We start from the raw sequence: 27,499 nt of genomic DNA, 5'->3' as shown, positions 1-27,499 counted from the left end.
AGTTCCAGCCACACATTGAGCATGAGGTTTACTTATTAAAAAAAAAAAAAAAAAAAAGGGCAGCCTGGGTGGTTCAGCAGTTTAGCAGCACCTTCAGCTCAAGTTGTGATCCTGGAGTCCCGGGATCAAGTCCCACATCGGGCTCTCTGCATGGAGCCTGCTTCTCTCTCTGTCTCTCATGAATAAATAAATAAAATCTTTTTTAAAAAAATTACAAATCTTAAAAAAAAAATAATAGTAAGTCCTAGAAGAAAATGCACCAAAATGTTGACAGTGGTCCCTTTAGGGTGGAAGGCTGGGTGGAGTTATGGGTGACTTTTATTATTTGCACTTGTCTGTATCATCCAGAATTTCTATCATGACCACCTAGTTTACATGACACTTAAAATATATATATATATATACTTTTTAGAATGACAGAATATCAGTCCACCCCTTCCCCTCAAATAAGCCCTCAGAAGAAAGGTCATTGCCCACTGAGTGCCTGCTCTAGGCTGTGCCTCAAGTGTGAGGTTTTACTCACATGATCCCCTGAATGTTCCATTATGCCCCACTTTACAGATGAAGCTGGAGCGGGGGGTGCCCCTTGTTAAGGTCACATGGCTAGGGAGAGACCTCTGTGATTCTGCCGGAGGTCTGGCTCATTCCAAAGTGCATGTACACCCCTTTATAACCCATGTTTCAGCAGTTGTTGCCACAGACACAAATCAGTGACTCTGGGGAAACTGAGGCCCGGTGGAAGATATGGGTCTTACTCAAGTCTTACTAGAGAAAGGTCAGTGGTGAGTTGGAGCTGTACTCAGAGCCTCCCTTCTTAAGAGTCAGAAACTCTGGTTAATTATCCAAGACAGCCCCTCCTTCCCCTCCAAGGGTTTCCACTAGTTTGGGTCCGGAGTGGGGACTTCTGATTCACACACTCCAGCCCTCAAGACTCTAGGCCACAACCTGGAGCAGAAGGGAGTGCATGCCCCGCAGAGAGTTCCCAGAAAGAGTCCTACACGTGTCTGATGAGGTCACAAAGCCTGTCCACCAGAAGGCTCCTCCCCCAGGCCAGGGCTGACCGCCCCCCCTCCCTGCAGGGCCATGGCCAAGCCCTAGGGAAGCTCCACCCTCTGCAGCCCCTGAGCTCCCCGCACCTGTGAAGCCCAAAGCCAGTGGGCTGGGGGACACAGGGCAGGCCATGCACCCAGGCACCTGGGCCCCTGACTCTGTGTCCGTGGTGACTCGCCTTTTCTCCAGATGCCATGAACCGCTTTCGGAACATGAGGCGCATGGAGCCATTCCAGGGCCCCTCAAAATGGGTCCCCACTCTGGGCGAGCTGCAGAAGACCCTCCAGAAGGGCGAGTACTTGCCCCTCCGCCCGCTGCCCATGTTCGAGAGTAACTTTGTCCAGGTCCCCAGCTTCCTGCACCCTGGGGGAGGAGCGGGGCAGGAGGGGATTGAGACCCCCCCCAGAGCTGGGGGGATTGTAACCCAGACAAGCACAGGGCAGCGGTGGGGGGGGGGCTCAGCTGGCAGGGGGCTTGGGCTGGGGATACCAGAGGAGCACAGGAGAAAGGAGTGGTCCCAGCCCCTCTCCCTGCCCCCCAGGTGACCAATCGAGGGGCCCCCGTGTACGTGCACCACAGAACCAACCGCCTGACCATGGGTGTGGCCGCCTCCCTGCCAGGCCTGGTACTGCCTGACATCCTGCTGATCGCTCAGCCCCCAGAGGGCAAGGAGTGCTCCAACCTCGTCCTCACCAGGTGCCAGCATTCCCCCCACGAATCTGCCCCTGCCCTGTCCCATCTCCTGCTCTACTATCTCCATCTCCTGCCCCCTGCCCCAGGATGCTCCCGCTGGACCTGGCCCACCTCTACGTGCATGACCTGTCTGCCTGGCGTCTGAAGCTGCGCTTGGTCACAGGCCGCTACTACTACCTGGAGCTGGACGCCCCTGATAAAGAGGTTGGCTTCCTGTTTGACCGCTGGATCCGTCTCATCAACCTGCTCCAGGAGCCTGCCACAACCTGGGCCCCCAGGACTCTGAATACACCCACCACGGACCTGGCCCATGTTGTACCTCCTGCCTCCACCTGGCGCCTTCAGGTGGGCACTGCCCCCCAGCCCCTGGGGGCAGCTATGGTTTTAGAATTCAGAGCCAAGTCCAACAGCCTGAAATGCAGAATCCCAAGAACTAAGGGTGGTGGCCTTGGGACTCCTGGATGACAGAGGAGGGGCTGGGAGCTGGACTCCTGGGTCTAAGGGAGGAGGGGCCTGGGGGACTAAATTCCAGGGTTTGCAGGAGCAGAGGACAGGACCCTTGAGTCCTGGCAGGGGGTTGGGCTGAGATCCTGGAGTCCTGGCCTGGGTAGGCAACCGAGATGTGGAAACCAGGAGGAGGCCAGCCCTCCTGACTGCCCTCCCTCCCTGTCCACAGGCCCAGCCACAGTCCAAACGTTCAGGTGAGCAGGCTCAGTGTCCATCAGGCTCTCCCTGCTTCTCAGCTTCTCCTGCACTAGGCATGGTCACACCTCCCCCCCTCCACTGGCCAAGCCCCTTGCACAGCTCCCTGCATCCTTCCTGTCAAGGACCCTGACTCAAAGCCCCCTCTCCTCTGCAGTCATGATTGTCGAGCCCACCTTTCCTTACAAGTTGCTGGCATCTCAGAGACAGAAGAAGGCCAAGGTGAGCAGGCCAGGCTGGCCTGGCTGCTGAGGGGTGGGGGCTGGAGGTGCTGAGCCTCTGGACTGCCCTATATCTCTCCTCTCACTGCCAGACTCTCAAGCGCAAATTCAAGTCTCAGGCTGTGGGTGACTCTGTGCCTCTCATATGGTCACAGATGGAGCATGCTAAAGCTAAAAAGAAATCTGCAGAAAAGTAAGCTTAGGGTCTCGCTCCCGATGGGAGGCAGGGGAAGGGTGAGGACCCTGGTGCAGATGCCATCAGAGTCACATCACATTGCCCCCACAGGTCCCAACCACACCTCCACCCTGACAGATCTCAGACCCAAATCCAGATTTCCGGTAAGTACGCCACCGCCTCTATGTATGGACCCCCAAGGTTCTGGCCCTTCCCCTGAAAGCTCAGACTGCTTTCTTTCCACCCAGAGAAGCCCAGCATCACCATCCGTACCATCTTCAGCATCATTTCCAATACCATCAACCACACACAGTCCTCTTCCAAGGCAGCTATTTACTGGGGACCCAACTCTTAGTCTGAGGGAGGAGGGGCTAGAGGCCTGGACTCCTGGGTCTGAGGGAGGAGGGGCTGGAGCCTGGACTCCTGGGTCTGAGGGAGGAGGGGGCTGGGGGCATGGACTCCCAGGTCTGAAGGAGGAGGGGCTGGGGCCTGGGTCTCGGAGCCTCCCCTGGTCCTGATGGTTCTTCGTCTTTCTTCGACCTATCTCCAGGCTTGCTCTTCTGACTCTGACCTGGGCACGGTCCGGGGAGGTCTAGTTGAGACCCCCACACGCTGTATCTCGGAGGAAAGCGCTGGTCCTTCCTTGGCGGGCTCCTATGAAAACTTGGACCCGTACCTGTGGCAGCAGGATATCGAACACCTGATAGACCCTGATTCCAGCACTCTGTCATCTTCCTCCTTTTCCCCAGGCCCAGGCCCTCCGGCCTTCTACCTCCGTGCCCCCTACTCCTCCTTCCGCAAGCACAAGGAAAGGCCCCGGGTCCCGGGATCTGGGCAGAGGCAGCGGCTGCCACCCTCCCAGAAGACCCAGTCTATCCGTGCTGCCTCTTGGAAGGTTCCATTCATCCTTGACCAGTCCAAGAAGGTTTCGGCAGCTCATGCTCCAACCCAGAAGACCTCAACTGGTGCTGGCCCATCCCGGAGGGTCCCAGTGGCACCTGTTGCTTCTCAAAAGGCACCTGTCACACGGGGCCCGTCTCGGAAGGTGCCCCCTGCATCGGCTACTTCCCAGAAGGCCCCCACAGTACACGGCTCAGCCCGGAAGGCCCCACCTGCACCAGCCATTTCCCGGAAGGCCCCAGTTGTATCTGTCCCATCTCGGAAGGCCCCACCTGGGTTGGCTATTCCACAGAAGGCTACAGCCATACCTGTCCTATCTCAGAAGGCTCAACCCATACCTGCTCTGCCCCCAAAGGCTGCGACCCACCCTGTCCGAAACAGGAAATCTTTGTTCCTCCCTACGCCATCTCAGAGGGCTCTGATCTCTCCCACTCAGGACCAGGGGACCCTGGATGAGGTTGATTTGGGCATGTTGCCCAGATTAGTTTCTACGAGGAATGTGCCTAAGAGAAGCAAGCGAGAAGGGATGCCAGAGCCCATGATGTTCATAAGCACCCATGAGATGGACCTGGTAGAGACAAGGACCAAGAAAACCTCCCTGGAGCTGCCTTTCACTACCACAGAGAGGGAGTCATCGGAGGTGGTGATCAGCAAAGCCCATGAGATCAATGTGGACGGCCTGAAAGGCAGGAGCTGGTTGGAAGACAAAGTACAGAGGAAGAAGGAGGAGAGGGCTCTGGACATTCCTGGCTTCAAGTCCAAGGAGATGAGGCAGCAGCACAAGTGGCTCAAGACTGAGGAGCTGACCATTGAGGGACCACCGGAAGAGCAGAGCAGGCCCTTCTCGGTGGAGGGGCTCACCCTTGCCAAGCTGATTATCATGGCCAACTCCAAAGAGCCGCCCCAGAGACCACCTGTAGTCCGTCTGCCCTCCTGGCTCTCTGCCACCCAGGTGTCTGCCATGCCAACAGAGACTACAGTGCCCACCAAGCCCCATAAAGAGCCCCCAGCAGAGAAGACACCTGTGGTGGCTAAGGAGAAGCCCCCAGTGCACACCTGGGTGCCCCCACCAGAGAAGACACCTGTGGTGGCTAAGGAGAAGCCCCCAGTGCACACCTGGGTGTCCCCACCAGAGAAGACACTTGTAGCAGCTAGGGAGCAGTCCCCAGTGTGTAGCTGGGTGCCCTCGCCAGAGAAGACACCTGTGGTGGCTAAAGAGCAGTCCCTGTTGGACAGCTGGGTCTCCTCATCGGAGGGCACATCTGTGGCCGCTAAGGAGCAGTCCCCGGCACAAAGCTGGGTGCCCTCGTCGGAGGGGACACCTGGGGCGGCTAGGGAGCAGTCCCAGGTGAGCCCCTGGGTGAAGGGGAAAATGCATGAGTGGGCAGAGAAGAGCAAGCATTCCTGGGTAGAGCAGGAAGCAAAGGTGGAGAGGTCATCCCAGGACTCAATGGGACCTTCCGAAGTGTACTATCTCCGTGAGCTGGAATCCAGCAGCCGGAACACGGACACAGCCTCCCCACCTCCCATCCCTCTGCCTGCATCAGAGTGGGAGAGTACACCCCAGTCGCCCATGTCACTGAGCCCCATCTCAAAGATGGAGCCTGGGATATCCTCAGAGTCCATCGTATCTCAAGAGCCCCAGGAGCTCAAAGAGATGTCAGACCATAGCCCTCTGACCATCACCGACTTGTCCTCAGAGGTCTTGCCCTCACCCTTGGAAGCTGAGAGTGTGACAGACGTGGCAACCAGTGGGGAGAAGACAGATGAATTGGATGCCTTTAGTCCTTCAGCCAGGTACTTGGGGCGAAGCTGACATGTTCTGTCAAAGCCATTATCTGTGAGGTAGAGAGGATCATGCCCTCTTTTTTCACTTTTGCTCATGGACTTGAGATATAGTGAGTGTGGACTTGTGCCAGGCCTTGCTCTAAGCACTGAGGGTATGGCACTGAGCAATTTGGGGAGTACACACTCCTACCATCTTGTGCGTAGAGCCCAGGGTAGCTGTTCCACATCCTACAGCACACAGGATGGTGTTCCCCCGCTCCCATCCCCAGCAAAGAATGATCCACGCAAAATAACAGGTGGGCTGAAGTTGGGAATCCTGACAATAGAAACGAAGTCAGTTACGTGGTGTGATACAAGGTGATAGCCTCATGGGAAAACAGCAGAGTAGAGGGGCTGGGAGGGAAGGCAGGTGGCCTCCAGTATTGGGCTGGTTGGTCCAGGAGGACCTCAGTGAGCTGATGTCACTTGTGTGAAAGACCTGAAGGAAAAAAAGGAGGATGCCATTCACACATCAGGCACAGATATATATGTGTGCAGTACCTTGGACCAGGAGTGAGTTCCAGGGGACCTCAGAGTAGGGAATGCAGTAAAAAAAAAAAGTTATGGAAGTGGTGGCGATCATGTGGGAACTTGCAGGCCATTTTAAGAACTTTGGCTTTGATGCTGAGTGAGCTGGGGTGGGGGTGAGGGCTTTGAGAACAATGACTGGAACTGATGTTAGAGGGGCTCTCTGTGGCCCAAGCATAGAGAAGGTAAGGAGGCAAGGATGGAAGGCGGGAGAACAGGCAGGAGGCAGCTGCAGTGATCCAGGCATGAGATGGTATCAGTTGGGACAAGAGGGGGAGGTGTTGAAAGTGTTGAGAAGAAGCAGGATTCTGGAGATGATCTGATGGCTGAGCCAACAGATTGGCTCATGGGTTGGGCATGTCCATGTGGCATCAAGGGCAAGTGTAGGGCTTGGGGTCTGGGACACTGGGGAGATGTCGTAGCCATCAGCAGCAGCCAGAGAGGCTGTGAATGGAGCAGGTGGCAGGTAGAGGATCAGAAATTCCACTCTGGACATCTTAATTCTGAGATGTCTGGTGAGGATGCAGGGTAGGTAGCCAGATGTGTCAGGAATGATGGGAAATCATCGGCACATGGATAATTGTTGCAAGCTATAAGACTGGAGGAGGTCTGCAACTAGCGAGCGTAGACCAAGAGAGTCCAAGGTGTTTGGAAAAGGGGAAACCATAGTCATGGTGGGCACACTGGTGAGAGATGGGCATCCCCAATGCCATAGGAAGGGAGCCCCTGTGTCTAATACCACAGCTAGGTGCAGGGAAAGGGGAGTGAGAAAAGGTGTCTGGATTTATCAGCAAAGATTGGATTATTTGTTGCATGGTAGTAACAAAGACCTGAATGGGCAGGCCTAAGGAAACGCGGGAAGCATGGAGTCACCTGCTGCAACCCTTGAAAACATGATGCTGAGCCAAAGGAGCCAGATGCAACAGGCCCCATAGGGATGATTCCCTTTGTATGAAACTTGCAAGGCAGGCAAATCCAAGCAGAATGATATTTGCCAGGGAGCTGGGAGGGGTGGGGAGGGAACGCATACTGGGAACAGGGTCTCCTTTTGGGGTGATAAGACTTCTGGAATTCAGTGGTTGTGGTTGCACAACGTGGTGAATGTAATTAATGCCACTGAATTGTACACTTTAAAATGGTTGCAAGGGTCAATTTTATGTGATGTATATTCTCCACACTGTATGCCTACCTACCTAGACCAGCTTTTGCAAGCAGCTTGCTGGAAGGGGAGAAGGGACATGGATTGGTGGCTGGTGTAGGAAGTGTGTGCCAGAGCCTTTCTTGAGAGGAGAGAGGTATTAGTGCCTTTGGATGTTGGTGTGAAGGATCCACAGCCCAGCTTGATAGCAACTAGGCAGGAGGGAGAGGAGCCAGGGAAGTCCGCCAGGGCCAGGGAGACGACCGTGGGGACCCTGTTCCAGCTCCCTCTCCATTTGCATGGGTTTACTGAGTATGCATGATGCTGACCCCTAAGCTCCCTTTGGCTTTCTCTCTCTCTCCAGCATGCACAGTTGGGAAAGCCCTCAATAGCAGGATTCCAAGGACTCCATCTCAGTTACCAAAGTGTCCAAAGGAGCCCAGCCTGGCCAGGTAGGCTGAAACCCCACAGCCCTGCCTCAGTCCTGGCACCGGGGTCCAGGAGCTCAGACGCCACCCTGGCTCTTTCCTCTTCCCCACAGGCCCCCAGAGTGCTTGCACCTCTACCGTAAGAAGCAGGGTGCCGAAAAGGCCAGGCGGGGGGATGCTCCCTCTCCGGTAGAGACCAGAGCTATCTATACGTTTATATATTGGGGGGTGGGGGGCGGGGCAGGGGAGAGCCGGCGGGGTGGCCCAGTTTCGCAGAGATTAAAAGCCTGAGTCTGAGACTCGGCAAAAGTAGTGCCTGGGTGCCTGTGTGTGCGCGCCCCCCAACCCCCAGGCATGGGCCTGGAGGCAGGAGGAGGCAGCGGGTTCCACGCAGACCCGGCCCACGTCGGGAAACGTCCCCTGCAGCACCGCGGCTCCCATTGGTTGCGGTCCAGGGGTCCCAGCCAATCCTGCCAGGGGTCGTGTTTCTTCTGGACTGGGACCCCCGAGACTCAGAAGCGAAGGGCACCCTTGGACGGAGTCACAAGCACCGCCGACCCAGTGACACGTTGGCATCAGTCTGGTGAGGGCAGGGCGGGTGGGATCAGGGGCTGGGCTTCCGGGTGGGGGCCGGGAGCTGGGTGCGGGTCGGAGAGAGGGCGCCCCTAAGCCCCACGGATCTCCCCGGCCCCCGCAGGAGCTGCCGCCTCCGTGGATGTTGGATGTTGATTCCCAGAAGCCCCCCAAGGGGAAATGGTCAACACCGCCCTTTGACCCGCGCTTCCCCAACCAGAACCAGACCCGAAACTGCTACCAGAACTTCCTGGGTGAGACCTTGCGGGCCGGGCTAGGGAGAGGGGGTGAGGCAGGAAAGGGCGCGCCCCACCTGAAGACGGGGAGAGGGTCGGGGACCCGCCTTGGCGGGTGAGACCGTTGCGGGGGGAACCAGGGCCCGAAGGGGCGGGGCCTGGCTGGGAGTGGGCGGGACGGAGCCCTAGAGGGGGTGGGCCGGTCGTGGGGGCGTGGCCTGGCAGGGAGTGGGCGGGGCCTGCTCTGGAGGACCGGGACCGAGACCTGGAGGGATTTGGCCGGCCCTGGGGGGCGGGGCCTGGCCTGGAGGGCGTGGGCCGGCAATGGTGGGGTGGGGCCTGTCTGTGGAGGGGCGGGGCCTGCCCTGGAGGGCAGAGACTGAGACCTGGAGGTGGCGGCCTGATCTGGAGGGAGTGGGCGGGCCATGCTGGGCGGGTCTGGATGTGGAGGGGCGGGGCCTGGAGGGGATGGGACCAAGTCCTGGAGGAGGGGCGAGGCAGGGCTAGGAGGGGTTTTCCCGTGAAGGGAGAGAGACCTGATCTGGTGTGGTCGGGTTGAGCCAGAGAGAGCGCGCGAGCGGGGGAGGGAGGGAGCGAGCTCCTGGCCAGGGGCGGTGCCTGAGTCGCAGAGGGACGGGAGACGGAGGCGGGGCCAGGCCGGGAGGGGCGGGGCCGCAGAGCCACCGAGCCGGCCCGCCCGGCCCCACCGTGCAGACTACCACCGCTGTGTCAAGAGAATGAGCCGCCGCGGGAAGAGCGCGCAGCCCTGCGAGTATTACTTCCGCGTGTTCCACTCGCTGTGCCCCAGGAGCTGGGTGAGCAGGCCGAGGGGGCGCCGGCGGCCGGCTGGCGGGGCGAGGGTGGAGGGCCCCGTGCAGCTGAGCCGGCGCCCTCCGCCTCCCCGTCCGCCGGCCCCTCCCCAGGTGCAGCGCTGGACCGAGCAGATCCAGGAAGGGACCTTCGCGGGCAAAATCTGATGGCCTGAGTGCGGCTTCTCGGAAGGGTCAGCGCCCTGACCCCCATCCTCGCGTCTCCCGGAGACACAGCCCCGGCTATCCACTCCCCGGTCTGTAAGCCACAAATAAAGCTCTGTTGCTGCTGATGTTTCTTCTTGGTATCTGGCGGGGGTGCTGGAGAAGCCTTTCCTGTATCCAGTGCCCTGCAGCTACCACTACTGGTTCTGAAGGGAGAGGGGACACAGGGAGGCTTCTTCTCCATCGGGGCTGGGATGCAGGGAGGTCTGAGATCCCCAGGGCGGGAGCAAACCCAGCCCCTCCTACCCCCCTGCCCCCCCCCCCCCCCCCCGCTCCAATCTTGCAGCAGGCAGCGACCCCAGCCCAGGTTCCTGTTTGACTATGGACGACGCTTGCCCGCTGGAGTGCCCCTGGCTCTCTGTCCCCACACGAGTCCGCCCTCTGTCTCCGCCCTCTCCTCTTCCCCTCTTGCCTGGACACCTCCCCAGCCTCCTTTGGAACTTACATTCCCAAGTTCTGGGGGTTCTGTGTGCTCCCCAGTGCTGACCCCAACCCTCCCTCTCCTGCTCTCACCCCAGCTGGACCCTCTCCCAGCTTTTCACTCCGTCACTCCCCTGCCCAACTCCAAGTCCCTCCAAGTACAGCCCATCCTAATCCTGTGAGCCCCTTCCCCCAGTCTTCTACATGCCTGGCCCTGTCCTTTCAGCACTGTCCCCAGCCAGAGCAGTCTCTTCCGTGGTTCTCCACAGACATGTGTACCGTCACTTTCTCCAGAATGCTCCTCCAGGATGTTCCAAGCTCCTGTCTGGATAACTCTTTGCTCCTGCCCCATCGGGCACTGGGCCTGCCTTCAGCCAAGGTCAGAGGTGGCAACGCTGAGATTCATTGATTCCAAATGCCCCTTGAAATGTCACCTGTCCAATCGCTCCGCCCCCTGGCCAGCCGCTGCCCCCAGCCAAGGCTGAAGAGTGACCCTTATCACAAGCACAGAGCCCTAGGATTCTAGCCTGGCCTGAGTCCTGGGCAGGGAGAGGATTGTTTTCCAGTTTCTCCCTGAAGCCTCTTGGGACAGCCTGGACCCAGACTCTGCCAGAAGTAGTCTCAAGAGGCCTGTTCAGTCCTGGGGTTCAAAGGTGACTATTACTAATCACAGCAACTTTTAGGGTGACCCTGAACAAGTCTCTTGACCTGCATGCACCTCAGTTTCCCCAGCTGTAAACCAAGATGGTGCAGAGTCCCATTACCAGGAGGAGGTGGGATGATTGGAGGGGCTGAGTGGACTCGGAAGGACTGCCTCCATCCCCTCCTCCCACTCTCCTTGATGACCACTCCCACAGATACCCTCCATGCTGCCCTCATCACCCCACCCAGGGCACACCCCAAATGTCCCATTACTGAGATGGGTCCACCCAGATACCTTACCCCAGACTCTGTCTCTCCAACCACAACCGAGAGACAGGAGGGCAAATGAGGATGCGGGGTATGTGGAGAGCTACAGGAGGGGCTGTCCTGCTCTAGTGGTGGTGCCACACAGGCAAGGCAGCTCTGAGTCACCAAATGGGGTGACACTCGGTGAGATCACCCAGGTAGTCTCTGGGTATGGGGCCTGCCACCTGTGCAGCCCCGGCCAGCCTCTGGACCTCACCAGGGCACCAGTGCCTGGAGTGCACTTTACCCGGTTGCCCAGAAGCCACTCCCAGCCTTCTTCCTTCCTTCTTTGGCCCAGGATCCTCTCCACCATCATCCCTCCACCACTTCTGGAACATTTTATTTTTTAAAGATTTTATGTATTTGAAAGAGAGAGTATGTGTGTGCAAGCTGGTGGCAGGGGAGGGGGGGCGGTGCAGAAGGAGAGACAATCTCAAAGAGACTCCCCACCAAGTGCAGAACCCCATATGGGGCTCGACCTCACCATCCTGAGATCATGACCTGAGCTGAAAATCCAGAGTCAGAAAATCCAACATCCGATGCTTTTTTTTTTAAGATTTATTTATTTATTTATTTATTTATTATGATAGAGAGAGGCAGAGACACAGGAGGAGGGAAAAGCAGGCTCCACGCTGGGAGCCTGATGTGGGACTCTATCCTGGAGTCCCGGGATGGTGCCCTGGGCCAAAGGCAGGCGCCAAACCGCTGAGCCACCCAGAGATCCCCCAACATCTGGTGCTTAACAGAGCTACAGGCACCCCTCTTCTGGAACATTCTTCCCACTCTGCCACCATTGTCCTGTGTATGCCCACGCCCAACAACACTGCAAACTCTCAGGCCCTGAACTCTGAACATCTGTCCCACTGCTCCTCTACCAGCCCCTCTGAAGCAGCCTCCCAGATCCAAGCAAACTAAGGCCACTCGACTGGTTCCCTGCCCCTGCCTCCAACCTGCGGCCCTGCTCTCCCTATTGCCCCCTTCCCGTCAACCTCAGTCCTTCTCTAATCATTCTCTGATCTCTGCAGACCCTCAGCCAGCAGCTTCCTCCCTATCTACAGACAGGCTCCAGGGCTTCCCTGTAAGAAGGGAAGATGGTGGGAGGTGAAGGAAAGGAGCTGCAGGAAAGGGAACAATTGTAGCTCACAGGACGGGGTCTGCACTCCGCTGCTCCTCCCCCCAGTGCTCTCCTCCCCTCTGGTAGCTGGTTCAGCAGCAGAGCCAAGAGTGCCCTCCAGGCTGGGCACCCCAATCCTGGGCCCACCGAGCTGCTCAGTGGCCCTTCCCCCAGGAACCCGAGACCCCAGGCCCCTGCTCTCCCTCTCCTCTCCTCCCACCTCCACCCCATGGAAGCCCTGCAGCCCAGCTCATGGTCCCTTGGTTCCCAGTGGGCCCAGCTCCAGCCTCCTCTCTCTGGTGTCTGCCTCCTTCTCAGAGCCCGATGAACTCCTGAGAAATGGCCCCAGACAAATCCCCTAAGTCTTCAGCACCACAGTCTTTTCATCCCAAATGCAGTGATAACAACGCGTGCACTTCATAGGGCTGTCGGGGAGGATGATGCTGAGTCACAGGATTGTGGAGCTGGGTGTTCTCAGGGTGTGTGTGTGGCGGGGGGCTCTGTCCACAGAGGCAATTCGAGGAACTCAGCATCAGTGTTGGCGGTTCAGTGATGGTGCCTAACACCACACTGGACGGTGGGAGTGACAGATTGCCAGCGGCCCTCTGGGATCAGCAGCTCCAGGATCAGCAGCTCCAGGATGGCCGGCCCATCAGCAGCAAGGGCCCGAAGCGGCTGGTCAACACTGCAGGCATGCAAAAGCATCAAAGAGCGCCCTCGAGGAGACATGTGGGCCCAGGATTGGGGTGCCCAGCCTGGAGGGCACTCTTGGCTCTGCTGCTGAACCAGCCACCAGAGGGGAGGAGAGCACTCGGGGGAGGAGCAGCGGAGTGCAGCCCGTCCTGTGAGCTACAATTGTTCTGATTCCTGCAGCTCCTTCTTTCCTTCACCTCCCGCCACCTTCCCTTTGCCCTTGCTTGGCTCAGCCCAGGCTGCCTCTTGTCTGATGGGGCTCCTCCTGACCCGGCCCTGCACACATAACCCCGGCTACCCACCCCACCCACCAGGCCCTGAGCCACCAGGGGGAGCTCTGGAGGCCCAGCACAGCTGGAGACACTTCTCTGGATACATCTTGAACTCCTTACACTTCCCTGTGGTGGTAGTGGACTATCTACTTGGGGGTCCTGGAGGAAACTGGCAGCAACGGGGACTCTGTGCATGTACCTACTGTCCACAGGTCATCTGGGAGTGCTATCGTGAAGGCTGGCACCAGGACACAGCCCAGCCATGGGTATTGCCCACAGTTCGTCCTGGAGGTCTTCCCTGTTGCCCAGCCCAGTGATTCTCAGGGTGGCTCTGGCCCCGGGGGGACATTTGGCACTGTCTGGAACCACTTTTGTTACCCCTGGTGCTCCTCATCCTACAACACAGAATGGGCTGGCTCAGGACGGCGGCAGCGCCAAGGGTGAGACCCTGCCCATCAGTTTCTGATCTGTTTTTTGGGTTCCAGATACTTTTGAGAGTTGGATGAAGGCTCCAAACTCCCTCCCCTGAGAAGGCAGTGCACATGCATATGTAGTTACTATGTTTATAATTTTTTAAATATTTATTTATTTATTTATGATAGACATAGAGAGGCAGAGACACAGGAGGAGGGAGAAGCAGGCTCCATGCCTAGAGCCCGAGGTGGGACTCGATCCCGGGACTCCAGGATTGCGCCCTGGGCCAAAGGCAGGCGCTATACCGCTGAGCCACCCAGGGATCCCCCGTGTAGTTACTATGTTTAAAATAGAATTTCTGGAGGTTCTTTTTTTTTTTTTTTTTTTTAAAGATTTTATTTTATTTATTCATGAGAGATGAGAGACACAGGCAGAGGGAGAAGCAGGCTCCATGCAGGGAGCCCGACATGGGACTTGATCCCCGGACTCCAGCATCATGCCCTGGGCCGAAGGCAGGTGCTAAACTGCTGAGCCACCCAGGGATCTCCTCTGGAGGTTCTTGTAACCCCCAGTGGCCTTCGGGGGAGAAGATTCCTGGCTCTGCTGTGCTGTTTGTCTAGAAGCCTCAGTGAAGGTGCCTGCACTGCAGTCCGTGCAGATGCCCAGTTCTTTAAGGATAGTCCTCCCTCTGTGGTCCTCTATGTTCTCTTCTCCCCCATCTTTAACAGGAAGGAGAAAACTACCAGGGGTAATAAGAGTCCCAGGGAAACCGGGTCTCAGGCCCTTTGTCTCCTCTAGTTCTGAAAGGAAACCAGCTCTCAGTAAATGAAAGGAATTTGAAGTAAAAAGGTTACAGCCCCAGGCGGTTCCTCTGCCCCACCCAGGGGCCTCTCCCTGCCGCCCCACCCTCTCCTTAGCCCCCAGCCCCACCTGACCCTCAGGCTGTGTGAGGCCACACTCACTGGTCCTGGCTAGCTGTCTGCCTTGCTTGCATTTGTTCTGTGCCACTGAGCAGAGGGAGGTGAGGATGAAGAGGGATGGGAGGGTCCCCACTGACCTGGATCCTGAGCAGCTTGAGGTTCACCGCCCTGGCCCCGTAGAGCTGGGCTGACCAACAGAACATGGAGGAGGATGCAGGGACAACAGGACCTGCGGGCGAGTCCCTCTGTTTGCTGGACCTGTTACCTCATCTGAACGATGAGAGAGCCCAGCTCGTGAGGACAGCGCCTGAGGCACTCTTCCTAAATCTGGCTCAGGTGCAGTTGTGATTCTGGCCTCTAGGACAACCTGCAGACCTTTCTTCTAAAGCTCGTAGGCCCCCAAAGCCTGGGGCCACCTCCCCCTGACCTGGTTTCCCCAGCAGGGCCGAGGGTTTCCCCCTGCTGATAAACATTCCCTCAAAACATCAATCAAAATGAAAAGCTACAAAGGGTGCTGTTTATAACAAGGTTTTAATAAAATAAAAAGTTCAAGTGCTTCCAATCCCCCAACATATCCCATTCTGGTGTGAGGGAGGGGAGGGACCCCCACACCCCAGTAGCACCAGGGATAGCACCATGAGAAAGATGAGGTCGCATCCGGCCTCCCTGAGACCCACAGGGTGGTGAGGGCATGTCCCAGACAACCCCCACCTTGCCCCCCACCTCGGACAGGACAGTCGCAGAGCTGAAAGCAAGCCCATTCCCCTCCGGAGTACAGTCTCTAGGGAGTGCCACCCCTAGGTGAGTCTCACTCCTCCTGAGGCCTGGGCTTCTGGGGAGATGCCATGGGGTGGCCCCCACCCCTTATGGCTTTGCTCCCTGGGCAGGAGGTGGGTAGGGAAGGGAACGGCTCCCATAGTCCTGAGGCTGGAGTTGGGGAAGGGCAGCCAGGACCAGAACACGCTGCTGGGGGTGGGGGTGGCTCAGGGGTCAGCAGTCACAAAAGGTCAGGGGTCAGATCCCTGGGTGTCTCCAAACCCACTCAGCCCAGGTCAGAACTGTGCTGGGGCCAAGGGCCAGCTCCCTCCCAGAGGTCCAACAGCTCCTTCTAGAGGTCAGTAAGTCCTGGAGAACCTGGGGCTTGGGGAGGATGGAGGACAAGGAGGGACCCTTTGCTCTCCTGGCCTGTGGCCTCCCTGTCCAGCTCCTCATGGCCCCTCACCGTTGACGTCCAAGTCAATGGAGCCATGGCTGACCACCAGCCTCAGACGCTTGGGTGGGCTGAAGGGGGCAAAGGCGAGGGCCTGCTTCGGGAAGGGGGTGGGGCCTGGGGTCCCAACAGGGGTGGGAATAGGGGTGGCAGGCAGGGCTGCAGCCACGCGGCTCAGATCCACGCGCACCACGTAAGGCAGCCCATAACGCCGGGCCCAGTGCCAGTCCTGCTGAGGGGCCCAGTGGGCTCGGGGGGCTGGGCCCAGGGCCACCAGGGCTTCTGCGCGCAGGCAGCAGCGAGGGCCACAGCCTCCCCACTGGTGCAAGGAGACGCGGGCTGCACGGAGGACAGGGAGCGCAGGGGCCCGCCGGGGCTGGGGGCGTCGGCGCCGCCGGGGGCGCGCCCGGAGCTGGGGTTGAGGCAGCCACTGGAGCCAGAGGGGCGAGGCGTCAGGGCGAGTGCCGCAGGGCAGGGGGCGCAGGGGCTGGCAGGCAGCTGTGGAGGCCCGGGGGAGGGGGAGAGACACGAGGGGCTGGTGAGCGGGGCCTTGAGGAGGGTGCCCAGGGGCCAGAGGGCAGGAAGGGGCAGGGCAGGCGGCCAGCAGACAAGGGGGTGGGCCTGGGGGGGCTCACCACAGAATGGGTCCCGGTGCAGCGGGGACAGGTGGGCACAGGCCCTGGGGCCCAGGGGGCCCTGCCGGCGACTACGGTCTGGGCCCTGCTGCAGCCTCCGTTTGGTCTCCCGGAGCTCGTACTTGTCCAGGGGCCGAGGGGGCAAGGGTTCCCTGGGCCGCAGGCGGAAGGCTCCTTCGCCTTTCCTTGTGGGGGTGGGGGGAGATGGGAGCAGGTCCTGAGGGAGGACTTCTGGGTTCACAGGCACAGCTTTCCCATGACCTCCCCAGTACCTCCGCCCCCACATGCTTCCCTACAGCCTCCCCAGGCCATCCTATGGCCTCTCTGGATGCCTCACCTCTCACATGTGTAGCATTCACAGTGCTCATTCTTCTCACCAAAGAAGCCCTCACCATAAAAGCAGGTCACCTCATCCCCTGGCTCAATGTCCCGAAGCACCTTCACACAGGCTGCATTCCCATCTGCCGGCACAAACTGGGGGCCAGGATGCTCAGAAGCCTGTCCTAGGCTCCACCCCACCTGGCCAGTCCACTCCAAGTGCACTCCTGGGGATGGGGCCTGGGATAGGGACTGGCAGGGGCCAGGAGCCCAGAGCCCTGGGAGGGGGGTTCACCTCCAGGGCCTGCCTGCCACACACACTCCCTGACCTCCCACCCTTCTGCTGGCTTCTACCCTCCCCACATGATGATGGTCTAACTAGACCCTGGTGGTGTTGGCAATGCGCATGGCCCACTCCCTCCTGCACTCTTCCTCCACCCCTCTGACACACTGAACCCACTCCCTACTCCCCGCACCTTGTACCCCAGTGGCCAGCTCCTTTCCAGAGGGTCCGGCCACTCTGCAGCCCAGGTCTGGGATTGCTGGCCCACCGGCCACTCCTGCCTTCTGCCTCCCAACCCCCCACCAGTCTGGGAGGAGTGGGACCCCCATCAGTCCCTGCACTCTAGCCTGACACACATCTGGGGGTGGCTCTCACCACCTGCCTGCCTTATCCCAGACCAACTGGCCGGAGCATCTGTGCACCGGGTCTTGTGTCTTTATCCTATCCCCTACTCCAGCTGGAGCCAACCTCTCACTCAGTTACATACCAGGTCACACACCAGGTCACAGGGCAGCTTCTGGTCCTTCCCCTTCCTGCCAAACCTCTACCTCATAAGCTGCCACGGCTGTCTCAGAGCCAAGCCCCATTATTCACCCAGTGGGAGCGTCCACAGGGCAGACTTGAGCTCCTTGTGGCATGTGGACGCCAGAGTCACCAGGCTGGTCCTGCCTCCTTGGCCCTCCACTGAGATGTATCCATCTGATACATGGACCATGGACCAGAATCTTTGGACCATCCCATCTGGGATGCCCTGACACGTCGGTTTTCCTTCAACACCTAGAAAAATCCTAGTCCTCCTTCCAGGGCTAGCTCTGGCGGGACTTCTGTGCAGTCTCCCTGTTTTGCATGGCCTTACTCCTGGGCCCTCAGGCAGCTGCCATCTGCTGCACTCCAGAGCCTGGTTTTCTGTGCTCCCGAGCATTTTTCTCACCCCCAAATCCACACAACTGGACGGGTCTGCAGTCACAGAACACAGGAACCAGGGTGTGCACTTCACTTCCCTTGCAGGAGGTGAGTTCCCACGGGCTCCCACGCAAGAGAAGTGAGTGAGGCAAAGACTCAGATCCAGTTCTAACTCTGGAGCCCCAGCTCTGGACCCCCTGTCACACCTTGGGGCCCAACATTCAGCAGGATGTGTACTCAAGGCCTTCTCGAGACTGCTCTGTGTTCACACACCCCATGCTCCACCATGTAGAAGACACAGTGGCCCCTCCCCACACCCCTATCCCAAAGCTGCATCCTCAGTTCACTCCTCTGCCTGGAAGCCCTGCCTCCCCGACTCTCATCTTCTAGGGCTGTCTCTGGCTTTACCCGAGGTGGCTTGCACGAATTGACAGCTTCCTGCCCCCCAGCCACCCCAACACCTCACCTCGCCTTCTGCTGTGGCCAGCGGGCATCTATCTCCACATGAGGCCAGGGGCTCGCTCCCTCCTCTAAGTGGCATAGCCCTGAGTCTAGCCAAGGCCCCCTCCTCCCTGACTCTCTGATCGCTGCAGCCACAAACATGATTCTGGAGCTACAAAACCAGGGCTGGAGGACAGTTCTGTCAGATGGGGAGACTCTGGGCAGTTTTGGGCTAGTCACTGACACAAATGCCCTTCCCTGGGGCCCCCTCATCACCCCATGCCCACTCCTGGGTGGAGGTCCCCAAGTCTTACCTTGCAATTGGGTTTGCAGTCTGGAGCATGGAGGAGTGGGTGAAGGAGAGGGAGAGAAGAGATTAAGGTGAGTGGAGGGGTGGCTGGCCACCCTCCCTGCCACCCGCCCCGCCCTGCCCCTGCCCCCACCATGGTTTATGAAGGCTGCCGGGCCCAGCCACAGCTGTGCGATGCGCTTGCGGGTGGAGTACATGATACTAAAGTCGTTTTCGCCAGCTCTCAGCAGCCCCTCGTCGGCCTCCCGCAGCTCTGCGATGCAGCCCACCAGCAGTTCCAGCTTCTCATTCTTCTTCCTGCCAAGAGGCCAGGCAGTGGGTGGGTCTGTGCACAGCACCTCTAGCCACTATCTCCATGGACAGGGGCTCTAGGGGACCAGGCCTCCTGCATTACACTGCTGGCCACCGTGGTCCGATTTCTCAAACCCACCCACCACTGCATCTACCAGGGGTACTTCCTAGATCCAGCATCCTTGGAGAGAGGATGGTGCCCAGACAGGACACTACAAGCCAGGCACCACTCACACTGTCCTCTTGCTCTGGCTCCTCTTCCAGGCCCAAAACCCCTTGGGCCTTGCACAAGTTGCCCTTCTGCCTGGACTCTTCACAAGCTGCTACCCCACATGCTTCACCAGACCCTCTGGTGGGCCTCTGCCTAGGCCTGCTTCCCAAGAACATTCAAAATTCCCTAGTGGCTCCTGAAGCACCTAGGAACTGTGGTCAGTACCTGTGTGTTTACTTGGCTACACCTGCCTTCTGTCTACACTGTGAGTGGCTGGCAGGGTCGACCTTGCTCACTGCCCTGCCCCTTACCCAGTAGCATGGTCTATGCAGCAGAGGCCCCACTGGCACCAAGGCTGCCACAGTCCTGGGGACAGTCAGTACTTTCCTAGCAGCCCCTGGAACCCCAGGGTCGCATGGAGTTCTCATCCCCCATCAGGGCTGTTGAAGGCCAAGAGGGTCTCTGGGACTAGACCTGGCCTCAGCACCAGAGGCTTCTGCCCTGGTCTGCTGGGGTATCCTCTCCCAGCAGCCTCCAGGGCTCTTGTCTGTGAGCTCTGCCCTCTTACCAAGCTCTGGTAGACACAATCTTGGCTCCATTTGTCTCCATGGAATAGCGTGTACAGGGCAGGATGGTAAAGCCGCTTTCAGGCAGGAAGGCTCGGAGGTAGCGATAGATCTGGGGGAGGTGAGGGGGTTGGCGGGGTGAGGAGCTGGGGCAGGGTCGTCCTCGGCCCTCTCTCTCCTGGGTCCTAGTCCTGCTCTGTCACTGACTCGCTGTGTGGTCTTGGGGGGTTCACTTCCCCTTTGGGGGTCTCAGTTTCCTCATCTGTCAAATGAAGAGGTTGTACTCCATCTCAGAGGGCCCCCAACTCTCCTCTCCTAGGATTCTCTGAGCCTTGTCTCAGATGGTCCCAATGGCTAGGAAGTTAGGGCGTCTTGTGGGGGTGGGGGATTTGCAGAGGGTGGGGGTGGGGGGGTGAGGTGGGGTGGAGATGGGCAGAGCCTGGGGCTCCAGAGGTTCTGTCTGGCAGGGTGGCGGAGGTGAGAGGGAAGACCTGTGGGCTGAGGGTGGAGATGAAGGGAAGGGCGCCCTCACGTGGGTCTTGAGGGCAGCCTCCTGCCGCGGGCCCCTGCTCTGGAAGTAGTGGGCCATCCAGCCTCCCAGCGTCAGGGCCCGGTACGCAGCCTCCAGGTCCCGCTGCCTCAGGAAGGCCTCCAGCGCTGAGCGCAGGTGGTGCTGTCGCCGCAGTGGGGGCACAGGGCTGGGGGAGAGGGCATGCCTGGGTCCCAGGGCCTTGGCCGGGCCTTCCCAGGCCCCGCCCCCACCCCCTCTTGGGGCTGCAGGGGCCCTGGAGGAAGGGAAGGGGTCCCCAGCCGCCTCACCTGACGTTCATCTTGTGGGTACGGAAGCCAAGGTAGGGGTCCAGGACCAGGCTGGTGGCAAGGTCGTCATTCTCACACAGCTCTCTGGCTGTCACTCTGTCCGGTCCCATGGTGCCCCACGGACCATGCTGCCTCTGGCCCGGAGTGGAGGGCACAAGGTAGGGGCAGGGGCAGTGCCCCAGAAGTGCCACTTAGGAGCTGCGCGGAGTTTGGCAAGGCTTTTAAAGGTCTCCAGTCTCATCTATAAATCAGGGAGTAAAAGCAATGCTGACTTCACAGGGCTCTCGGTGAAGCCAGAATGCAACAAGTACTTCTGATAGTGGGGAAGCCCCTAAAGAAATGCCAGTCATCGTCATTAGTATCTTCATGCTCTGGAGCACAGACACAAATCCTTCAAGCACCCATGACCACCTGCTGTGCACACCCACACACATGCAGATTCCCTCATGCCTCTCTCTCTCTCTCTCTCTCTCTCTCTCTCTCTCTCTCTCTCTCTCTCTCGCGCGCGCACACACACACACACACACACACACACACACACACACGCAAACGCACTCATCCCTACTGGCTCAGGGAAGGCTGATTAGTTGGCAGTCAGGGATAACCCTAAAGGCTTAACCCTACAGGGGTGGGAGTCAGGGGGAGCCCATCTCCACCTCCAGCCCTCACCAAGGAAAAATCCAAGGCTTCCCACCCGCTAGGACAGCCTGTTCCTCCACCCACCCCCACTCTTCTTGGCCTCAGCCTCCACCTCCCTCCAGCCACCCCTCCATTCCTCCCCAGCAGCCCTTGGGAATCATCTGGAGGCTATGGGAGAAGCCTCAGGCAGCCTGGAGGGGGGTGGGGAGGGAGCGCGGAGGAGGGATCCCAGCACCTGCTCCCTCTCCAAGGATTCTGGGGGAGGGAGGGGGGGCTCAGAGGACAAAGCCGGGAAGGGGGTAGAGGAAAGGACTGATATGGAGAGGCAGTACAGGTCTATCAAGAGGGGAGAAAGAAGGGAATTAGCAAAAGGAAACAAAACAAGACCCCTGACCCTGACTACAGAAGGCCTGCTGGGCATCCACGCCACGGTGCTTCAGGGAGAGTCCGCGGGGGACCGCGAGGAAGGGGAGCTGAAGAGGGACCAGCAGCTAGAGCTGTGGGGAAGGGGTTCCAGAAAAGACAGGAAGGCTGGGGATACATAAAGAGGGGACGATGCGAGAGGGCGCCGGGACGGAGCGGAAGCTGCAGACAAGCTTGTGGGTAGACAAAATACACTGCACAGCGGGGATCTGGGGCACAGAGGAGGGCCGGGGGCGCCTGCTGGACAGAGCGCGGTTCGGAGGCCTGGGGGTCACGGACGACCCCACGAACGCCAGAGTGGAGAGCTGGGGTCGAGGGCAGGTCCTGAGGAGGAGGACCGGGGCCTAGGGGTGCAGAGCGGGGCGTGGAGAAGCAGCGGAGAGGCAGGTCCTGCACACCCCGGGAGGAAGAGCTTGTGCTCCAGGAAGGGACGTGGGCAAGCTCTGGGGGTCCAGGAGCCGGGGCTGAGGTGCCAGCAAGAAGGGGGGGCACTCAAGAAGCAGACAGGGGCCTGGCAGGCAGCGAGAGTGCAGGGGAAGAGCCTGAGGGCCAAGGAGGGGAGCGGGGGGGTGCCGGGGCGACCCGAGGGTGCGGGGAGAGGCTGGGCGCCCGGAGCAGCCAGAGGCCGAAGGGCGGGAGACGTGGGCGCCTGGACCTGAGGAGGGGCCGGGCGGGGCGGGGGGCGGGCGGGGCTGGGGGCGACCGGGAGCCAAGGCAGCGCGGGCTGGGGGCCAAGAGGGGGCTCAGAGGTCGGGCCCCGCGCCGCCCCTCACCCGCTTTTCCTCCTCCTCCTCCTCCTCCTCCTCCTCCTCCTCAGGCACCAGAGCCGCAGCCGCCACCACCTCCTCCCACTGCCTGCTCCAGCTCTCGTCAGACACGGTCGCCGCGCCTCCAGTCTGCGCCGCCGGGCCCGCCTCACCGCAGCCAGCGGGAGCGCCCATTGGTCGAGGCCGCCGCCATTCTCAGCGGCTGCGGCGCTTCCGCCACTCTCATTGGTCGAGACCCACTCGGCCCCTCCCCGCCTGCCCTCCGGTCCGTGCCCCTACGAAACCCCGCTCAGCTCGCGCCGCTGCCAAGAGCCGCCGACTTTGGCTAATGGCTCCCGCCGCTGTCCTTCCGCCGCTGCCATGGAGACACGCCCCGCCCACAGCCAGGAGTCGACGCTCTCATTGGCCGAGAGCGTCGTGGCTCCAGGCGAAACTCGGGTTTGGGTCAGGTTATTCAGGTCCTAGTGGAAAGGGGCGGGCTCGCCGGCTCCATAGCCCGCGTGTGACTGGCTGGCCTTGGAACGGCTCGGCCTCCCATAGGCTAGGGCCTCCGCCCGTCACCGTGGCGTCGCTTCTGGCCCATTCTTTTTCTTCCGCGAAACCTTCGCGAACCTCGGGGAGAACGCTGGGGCGGGCGGGTGGGCGTGCGCGGTCGCCCGGGTAGATCCCGCCCGGCCTGCGGTTGCCGAGGCGACAAAACTTTATTTGACAGCCCTGTCCGGCTACAAAGGGCACCTCGCTCTCCCTGGTGGCTGGAGCACCTTCTGGGCTGCGAGAACCCCGAGAACCCCGCGGTAGCTGTGTGGATGAACGGGTCGGACAGGAGGAGCCTGGGAAGCGGGGCCTTGGAGAAAACTCTCATGGGACAGTCTCCCCCCCCCCCAGCTGCAATCCTGGAGGCATGCATAATTACCAATTCATCATAATTATGCCCAGAAAAATAAGCTCCGCACTCGGAGCAGGCCGTCTTTGTGTTACTCACTGCCGTGTATCTTGTGTGTTTAGAACAATGGCTGGCTCGGAATAGGTGTTTTCTTCATGTGCACTGGATGAATGAATGTGTGCATGACCCGCTGGCGAGGAGAAGCTGAAGGTTTTTGCATAGCTCTGTGATGCTGGGGAAGTGGCTTGCCCTCTCTGGACCTCAGGTTCGCGTTTGTAGAACAAGGACCACGCTGGTCCCTCTCTGAGGGTTTCCCCTTGACACCCTCCCGATTGTCTTCCATCCGTGCTTCCAGCCTACCTACCCCCCTCTGTTCCTGCTGATCCTTCCCCAGCTGGGGCTACCCCCAGCTCTGAGACCGCTCCCCTCAAATGAGGCACATACCCACAGCTCTCCAATAAGGACGGCCACAGCTCCAGAGGAGAGCAGGAGCCAGCAAGCAGAGAGGACCCTACAAACTTGGCTCTCTGGAAAAGTCCTATCAGCACGTCTGGATCTTACAAGGACAGCCCTTCTTTCTGTTCGCTTGTGTACATAACCTACAAAAATACTCGCAAATGGGAACAAAAAAGATAAGCTCCCTAAGAGTAATGTTTGTAGTGGTAAAAAACAACAACCTGGAATCGGTTTAAATGCCCATCACATGAAGATAAATGGATCATGAGGTATTCATAGAGGGGAGCACCATACAGCAGTGAAAAGGAGTGAGCTTGCACTCTGTACATCCAACCTGGACAACCCCAAAACATGATGCTAGCTAGCTGCAGAACTCTGCAGAGTCGAATGTGGGCAGTTTTAAAACACTTGAATCGAGGGTTGTAAAAAAAAAAAAAAAAAAGAAAGAAAAGAAAGAAGGAAGGAAGGAAGGAAAGAAAGAAAGAAAGAAAAAGAAAAAGAAAGAAAGAAAAAAAGAGATTGTATGTGGATGTGTGTTTTCCACGTGTATAGATGTGCATAGGCATGACAAAAGGAGGGGCAAATCCTATCTGTGACCCTTGCAGGTGGGCCAGAAAGAATGCAATCAGGAAAGCCATGCAAACATTAATATTTGTACTTTTTTTTCCCTCCTTTTGTAGAGTCCAGAGGTGGAAACATGAGTTTACTATATTCACTATCTGTTGTTTTTCTATGTCTCAAAAAAGATTGCATTATATATATCATATTTTATTTATTTATTCATGAGAGAGAGAAAGAGAGAGGCAGAGACACAGGCAGAGGGAGAAGCAGGCTCCATGCCGGGAGCCCGACGTGGGACTCGATCCCAGGTCTCTAGGATCACACCCCGGGCCGCAGGTGGTGCTAAACCTTTGCGCCACCGGGGCTGCCCTTTTATTTATTTATTTATTTATTTATTTTTTAAAGATTTTTATTCATTCATGAGAGACACAGAAGAGAGGCAGAAGAGGGAGAAGCAGGCTGTCCGCTGAGCAAGAAGCCAGATCATGCCATGCCAGCACCCGAGGATCAAGACCTGAGCCGAAGGCAGACGCTCAACCACTGAGCCACCAGGTACCCTCACTTCCAGGGTTTTATTCAAAGAAAATAACTAGCAAGTGTTAAGATATTTATATAGAAAGATGTTAGCCGCAGAGTTGTTTAAAATATAGAAAAAGGGACGCCTGGGTAGCTCAGCAGTTGAGCACCTGCCTTTGTTCCATAGCATGATCTTGGAGTCCCAGGATCCAGTCCCACAACATCGGGCTCCCTGCATGGAGCCTGCTTCTCCCTCTGCCTATGTCTCTGATTCTCTCTCTCTCTCTCTCTCTCTCTCTCTCTGTGTGTGTCTCTCATGAATAAATAAATAAAATCTTAAAAAAAAAATAAAACACAGAAAAATAGGGCATCTGGGTGGCTCAGTCAGTTAAGTGTTTGCCTTTGGCTCAGTCATTATCCCAGGGTCCTGGGATGGCATGATCTGGCTCCCTGCTCAGCAGACAGCCTGCTTCTCCCTCTTCTTCTGCCCCTTCTCCTACTTGTGCTATCTCTCTCAAATAAATAAATAAAATCTTAAAAAAAAAAAACCAGAAAAATACAAAAAGCCTTAATGTCCAACAACAGAAGATTGGTCAGTTCACTTGACAAATCCACCAGATGGAGTAATGACCACGCCTAACAGTTTACTGAGCTCTTGGTATAGGCTGGTAACTTTGCAAATAGCTCTGCTAGGGGAGGGCTCTTATAACCCCCATTTTATTTTATTATTAATATTTTTTTAAGACTTTATTTATTTATTCATGAGAGACACAGAGAGAAAGAGAGGCAGAGACACAGGCAGAGGGAGAAGCAGGCCCCATGTAGGGAGCCCGACGTGGGACTCGATCCTGGGTCTCCAGGAGCACGCCCTGGGCTCAAGGCAGGCACTAAACCGCTGAGCCACCCAGGCTGCCCTAACCCCTATTTTACATATGAGCAAAGTGAAGCTGACAGAGGGGATTTAACTGAACATCAGACACCAGAGGTTTACTCCCAAAGTCTGAGCTATATTGCTCAGAAGCATCCAGCTGGTTCTCAACCTCCAAAGGCATAATAAGAGACAGCCCAGAGCAGGAATGAAGCTTGGACAAACTGTACAACATAGATCAACCTTGAAAACATACCAGGTAAAAGGAGCCAGATACAAAAAATCACATATGGACTTGACAGGATGAGCACTGGGTGTTTCTCTGTATGTTTCTCTGTATGTTTATTGAACACCAATAAAAATTAATTTAAAAAATCACATATGGAATGATTCCATTTCTTTTTCTTTTTTAAGATTCATTTATTTATTTTAGAGAGACGGAATGCGTGTGTGCACACAAGGTGGGAGGGGGGCAGAGAGAGAATCTCAAGCCAACCCCACACTGAGTGGGAAGCCCAACTCAAGGTTCGATCTCACAACCCTGAGATCATGACCTGAGCCGAAATCAAGAGTCAGATGCTTAATCCACTGAGCTCCCCAGGTGACTTGGAATGATCCCATTTCTATGAAATATCCAGAATAGGAAAATCCATAGACACAGCAGATTTATGGTTGCCAGGGAGTGGGCAGGGGCGGGGGAGGTGGAGGGAAGAATGGAGAGAGATCAATTATAGGTATGGGATTTCCTTTTTGGATGATGAGGTTTTGGAACTAAAGAATGGTGATGCTGCAGAACATCGTACATGTACATAAAACCATTGAATTGTGCACTTCAAAATGGTTAAGACAGTGGGATGCTGGGTGGCTGGCTCATCGGTTGAGCACCTGCCTTTGGCTCAGGGCATGATCCCAGATTCCTGAGTTGAAGTCCCACATTGGGCTCCTTGCATGGAGCCTGCTTCTCCCTCTGCCTGTGTCTCTGCCTCTCTCTTTGTGTCTCTTATGAATAAATAAATAAAATCTCGGCAGCCCAGGTAGCTCAGCAGTTTAGCACTGCATTCAGCCCAGGGCCTGATCCTGGAGACCTGGGATAGAGTCCCACGTCGGACTCCCTGCATGGAGCCTGCTTCTCCCTTTGCCTGTGTCTCTGCCTCTCTCTCTCTCTGTGTGTGTGTGTGTGTGTGTGTGTCTCATGAATAAATAAATGAAATCTTAAAAAAAATAAATAAAATCTTTAAAAAATGGTTAAAACAGTAAATTTGATGTTATGCATATTTTACTACCCAAAGAGAGGGAGGCAGAGAAACAATCAACTAGAAAATATAGTGAAAATATAGATTCTAGGACACCTGGGTGGCTCAGCAGTTGAGTGTCTGTCTTTGGCTCGGGCAATGATCCTGGAGTCCTGGGATCAAGTCCCACATAGGGGTCCCTGCATGGAGCCTGCTTCTCCCTCTGCCTATGTCTCTTGCCTCTTTCTCTCTGTTCTCTCATGAATAAATAAATAAAATCTTAAAAAAAAAAAAAGAAAACATAGATTCTAAGCTCAGCCTCCAGAAAGCCGGGTTGAGTATTTAATAAGCATTTTAGGACAGTGTGCCCAAAGTGTGGCTTGTGCACCCACAGGATCAGGCAGGATCACATGGGTGCTTGGTGGGAATGAAGAATGTTGGGTCACATCCCAGAATTCCTAAATCAGAATCACCCAAACCAGTGATTGGAATGCTCTAGAATGTTTGAGAAGTGTGCCTTTATTTTTTTTTTTAAGATTTATTTATTTATTCATGAGATACACAGAAAGAGAGAGAGTCAGAGACACGGGCAGAGGGAGAAGCAGGCTCTTCGAAGGAGCCCAATGCGGGACTTGGTCCCGGGTCTCCAGGATCCCGACCTGAGCTGAAGGCAGCTGCCCAACCGCTGAGCCAGCAAGGCAACCCGAGAAGTGTGCCTTTATAGGTGGCTTCTTCAGACCACACATTAACACACTGGGGGGACATTGTAGCCTTAGTAACTTCCAAGTTACTTATGGCTTATTTTAAGGGGAAAACTTGTTATAAAACTGTAAATTCAAGGGGTGGCTGCGTGGCTCAGTCAGTCAGGCGTCTGTCTTCAG

The 27,499-nt window shown here is 57.3% G+C and overlaps 3 protein-coding genes across 6 annotated transcripts; 2 read left to right on the top strand and 1 right to left on the bottom strand.

The window, feature by feature from the left end:
- Window positions 1-1,244: 1,244 nt before the first annotated feature.
- FAM71E2 (family with sequence similarity 71 member E2) lies at window positions 1,245-5,557 on the top strand. Its single transcript, XM_041733932.1, has 9 exons — window positions 1,245-1,394; window positions 1,592-1,746; window positions 1,830-2,088; window positions 2,420-2,444; window positions 2,603-2,667; window positions 2,759-2,859; window positions 2,953-3,005; window positions 3,090-3,166; window positions 3,392-5,557. Exons 1-9 carry the CDS (start codon window positions 1,245-1,247, stop codon window positions 5,555-5,557), a joined length of 3,051 nt encoding a protein of 1,016 aa, XP_041589866.1.
- Window positions 5,558-7,925: 2,368 nt separating this feature from the next.
- LOC121485052 (cytochrome c oxidase subunit 6B2) lies at window positions 7,926-9,573 on the top strand. 2 transcript variants are annotated; one of them, XM_041745066.1, is made up of 4 exons: window positions 7,926-8,245; window positions 8,360-8,489; window positions 9,186-9,286; window positions 9,395-9,573. In XM_041745066.1, exons 2-4 carry the CDS (start codon window positions 8,378-8,380, stop codon window positions 9,446-9,448), a joined length of 267 nt encoding a protein of 88 aa, XP_041601000.1. In that variant the 5' UTR covers window positions 7,926-8,245; window positions 8,360-8,377; the 3' UTR covers window positions 9,449-9,573. The 2 variants fall into 2 exon arrangements, with proteins under 2 accessions (XP_041601000.1, XP_041600999.1); XM_041745065.1 differs by having other exon boundaries at window positions 9,186-9,573.
- Window positions 9,574-14,798: 5,225 nt separating this feature from the next.
- KMT5C (lysine methyltransferase 5C) lies at window positions 14,799-22,234 on the bottom strand. Of its 3 annotated transcripts, none has more exons than XM_041746657.1 (9): window positions 22,109-22,234; window positions 20,274-20,514; window positions 19,987-20,152; window positions 19,457-19,566; window positions 18,520-18,683; window positions 18,391-18,410; window positions 16,469-16,605; window positions 16,132-16,316; window positions 14,799-15,926 (listed from the first exon to the last, which is right to left on the bottom strand). In XM_041746657.1, the coding sequence occupies exons 2-9, from the start codon at window positions 20,381-20,383 to the stop codon at window positions 15,523-15,525; spliced, it is 1,296 nt and encodes a 431-aa protein (XP_041602591.1). In that variant the 5' UTR covers window positions 20,384-20,514; window positions 22,109-22,234; the 3' UTR covers window positions 14,799-15,522. The 3 variants fall into 3 exon arrangements, with proteins under 3 accessions (XP_041602591.1, XP_041602589.1, XP_041602590.1); XM_041746655.1 differs by having other exon boundaries at window positions 14,799-15,994; window positions 22,109-22,233; XM_041746656.1 differs by lacking the exon at window positions 22,109-22,234 and adding an exon at window positions 21,307-22,091 and having other exon boundaries at window positions 14,799-15,994.
- Window positions 22,235-27,499: the final 5,265 nt, after the last annotated feature.

The sequence above is a fragment of the Vulpes lagopus genome, chromosome 2 (genome assembly GCF_018345385.1).
Source record: "Vulpes lagopus strain Blue_001 chromosome 2, ASM1834538v1, whole genome shotgun sequence".
In the NCBI taxonomy this organism is placed as follows: Eukaryota; Metazoa; Chordata; class Mammalia; order Carnivora; family Canidae; genus Vulpes; species Vulpes lagopus.
The sequence above is the reverse complement of the archived record's forward strand: the minus strand, read 5'-3'. Positions and strand labels throughout refer to the sequence as shown.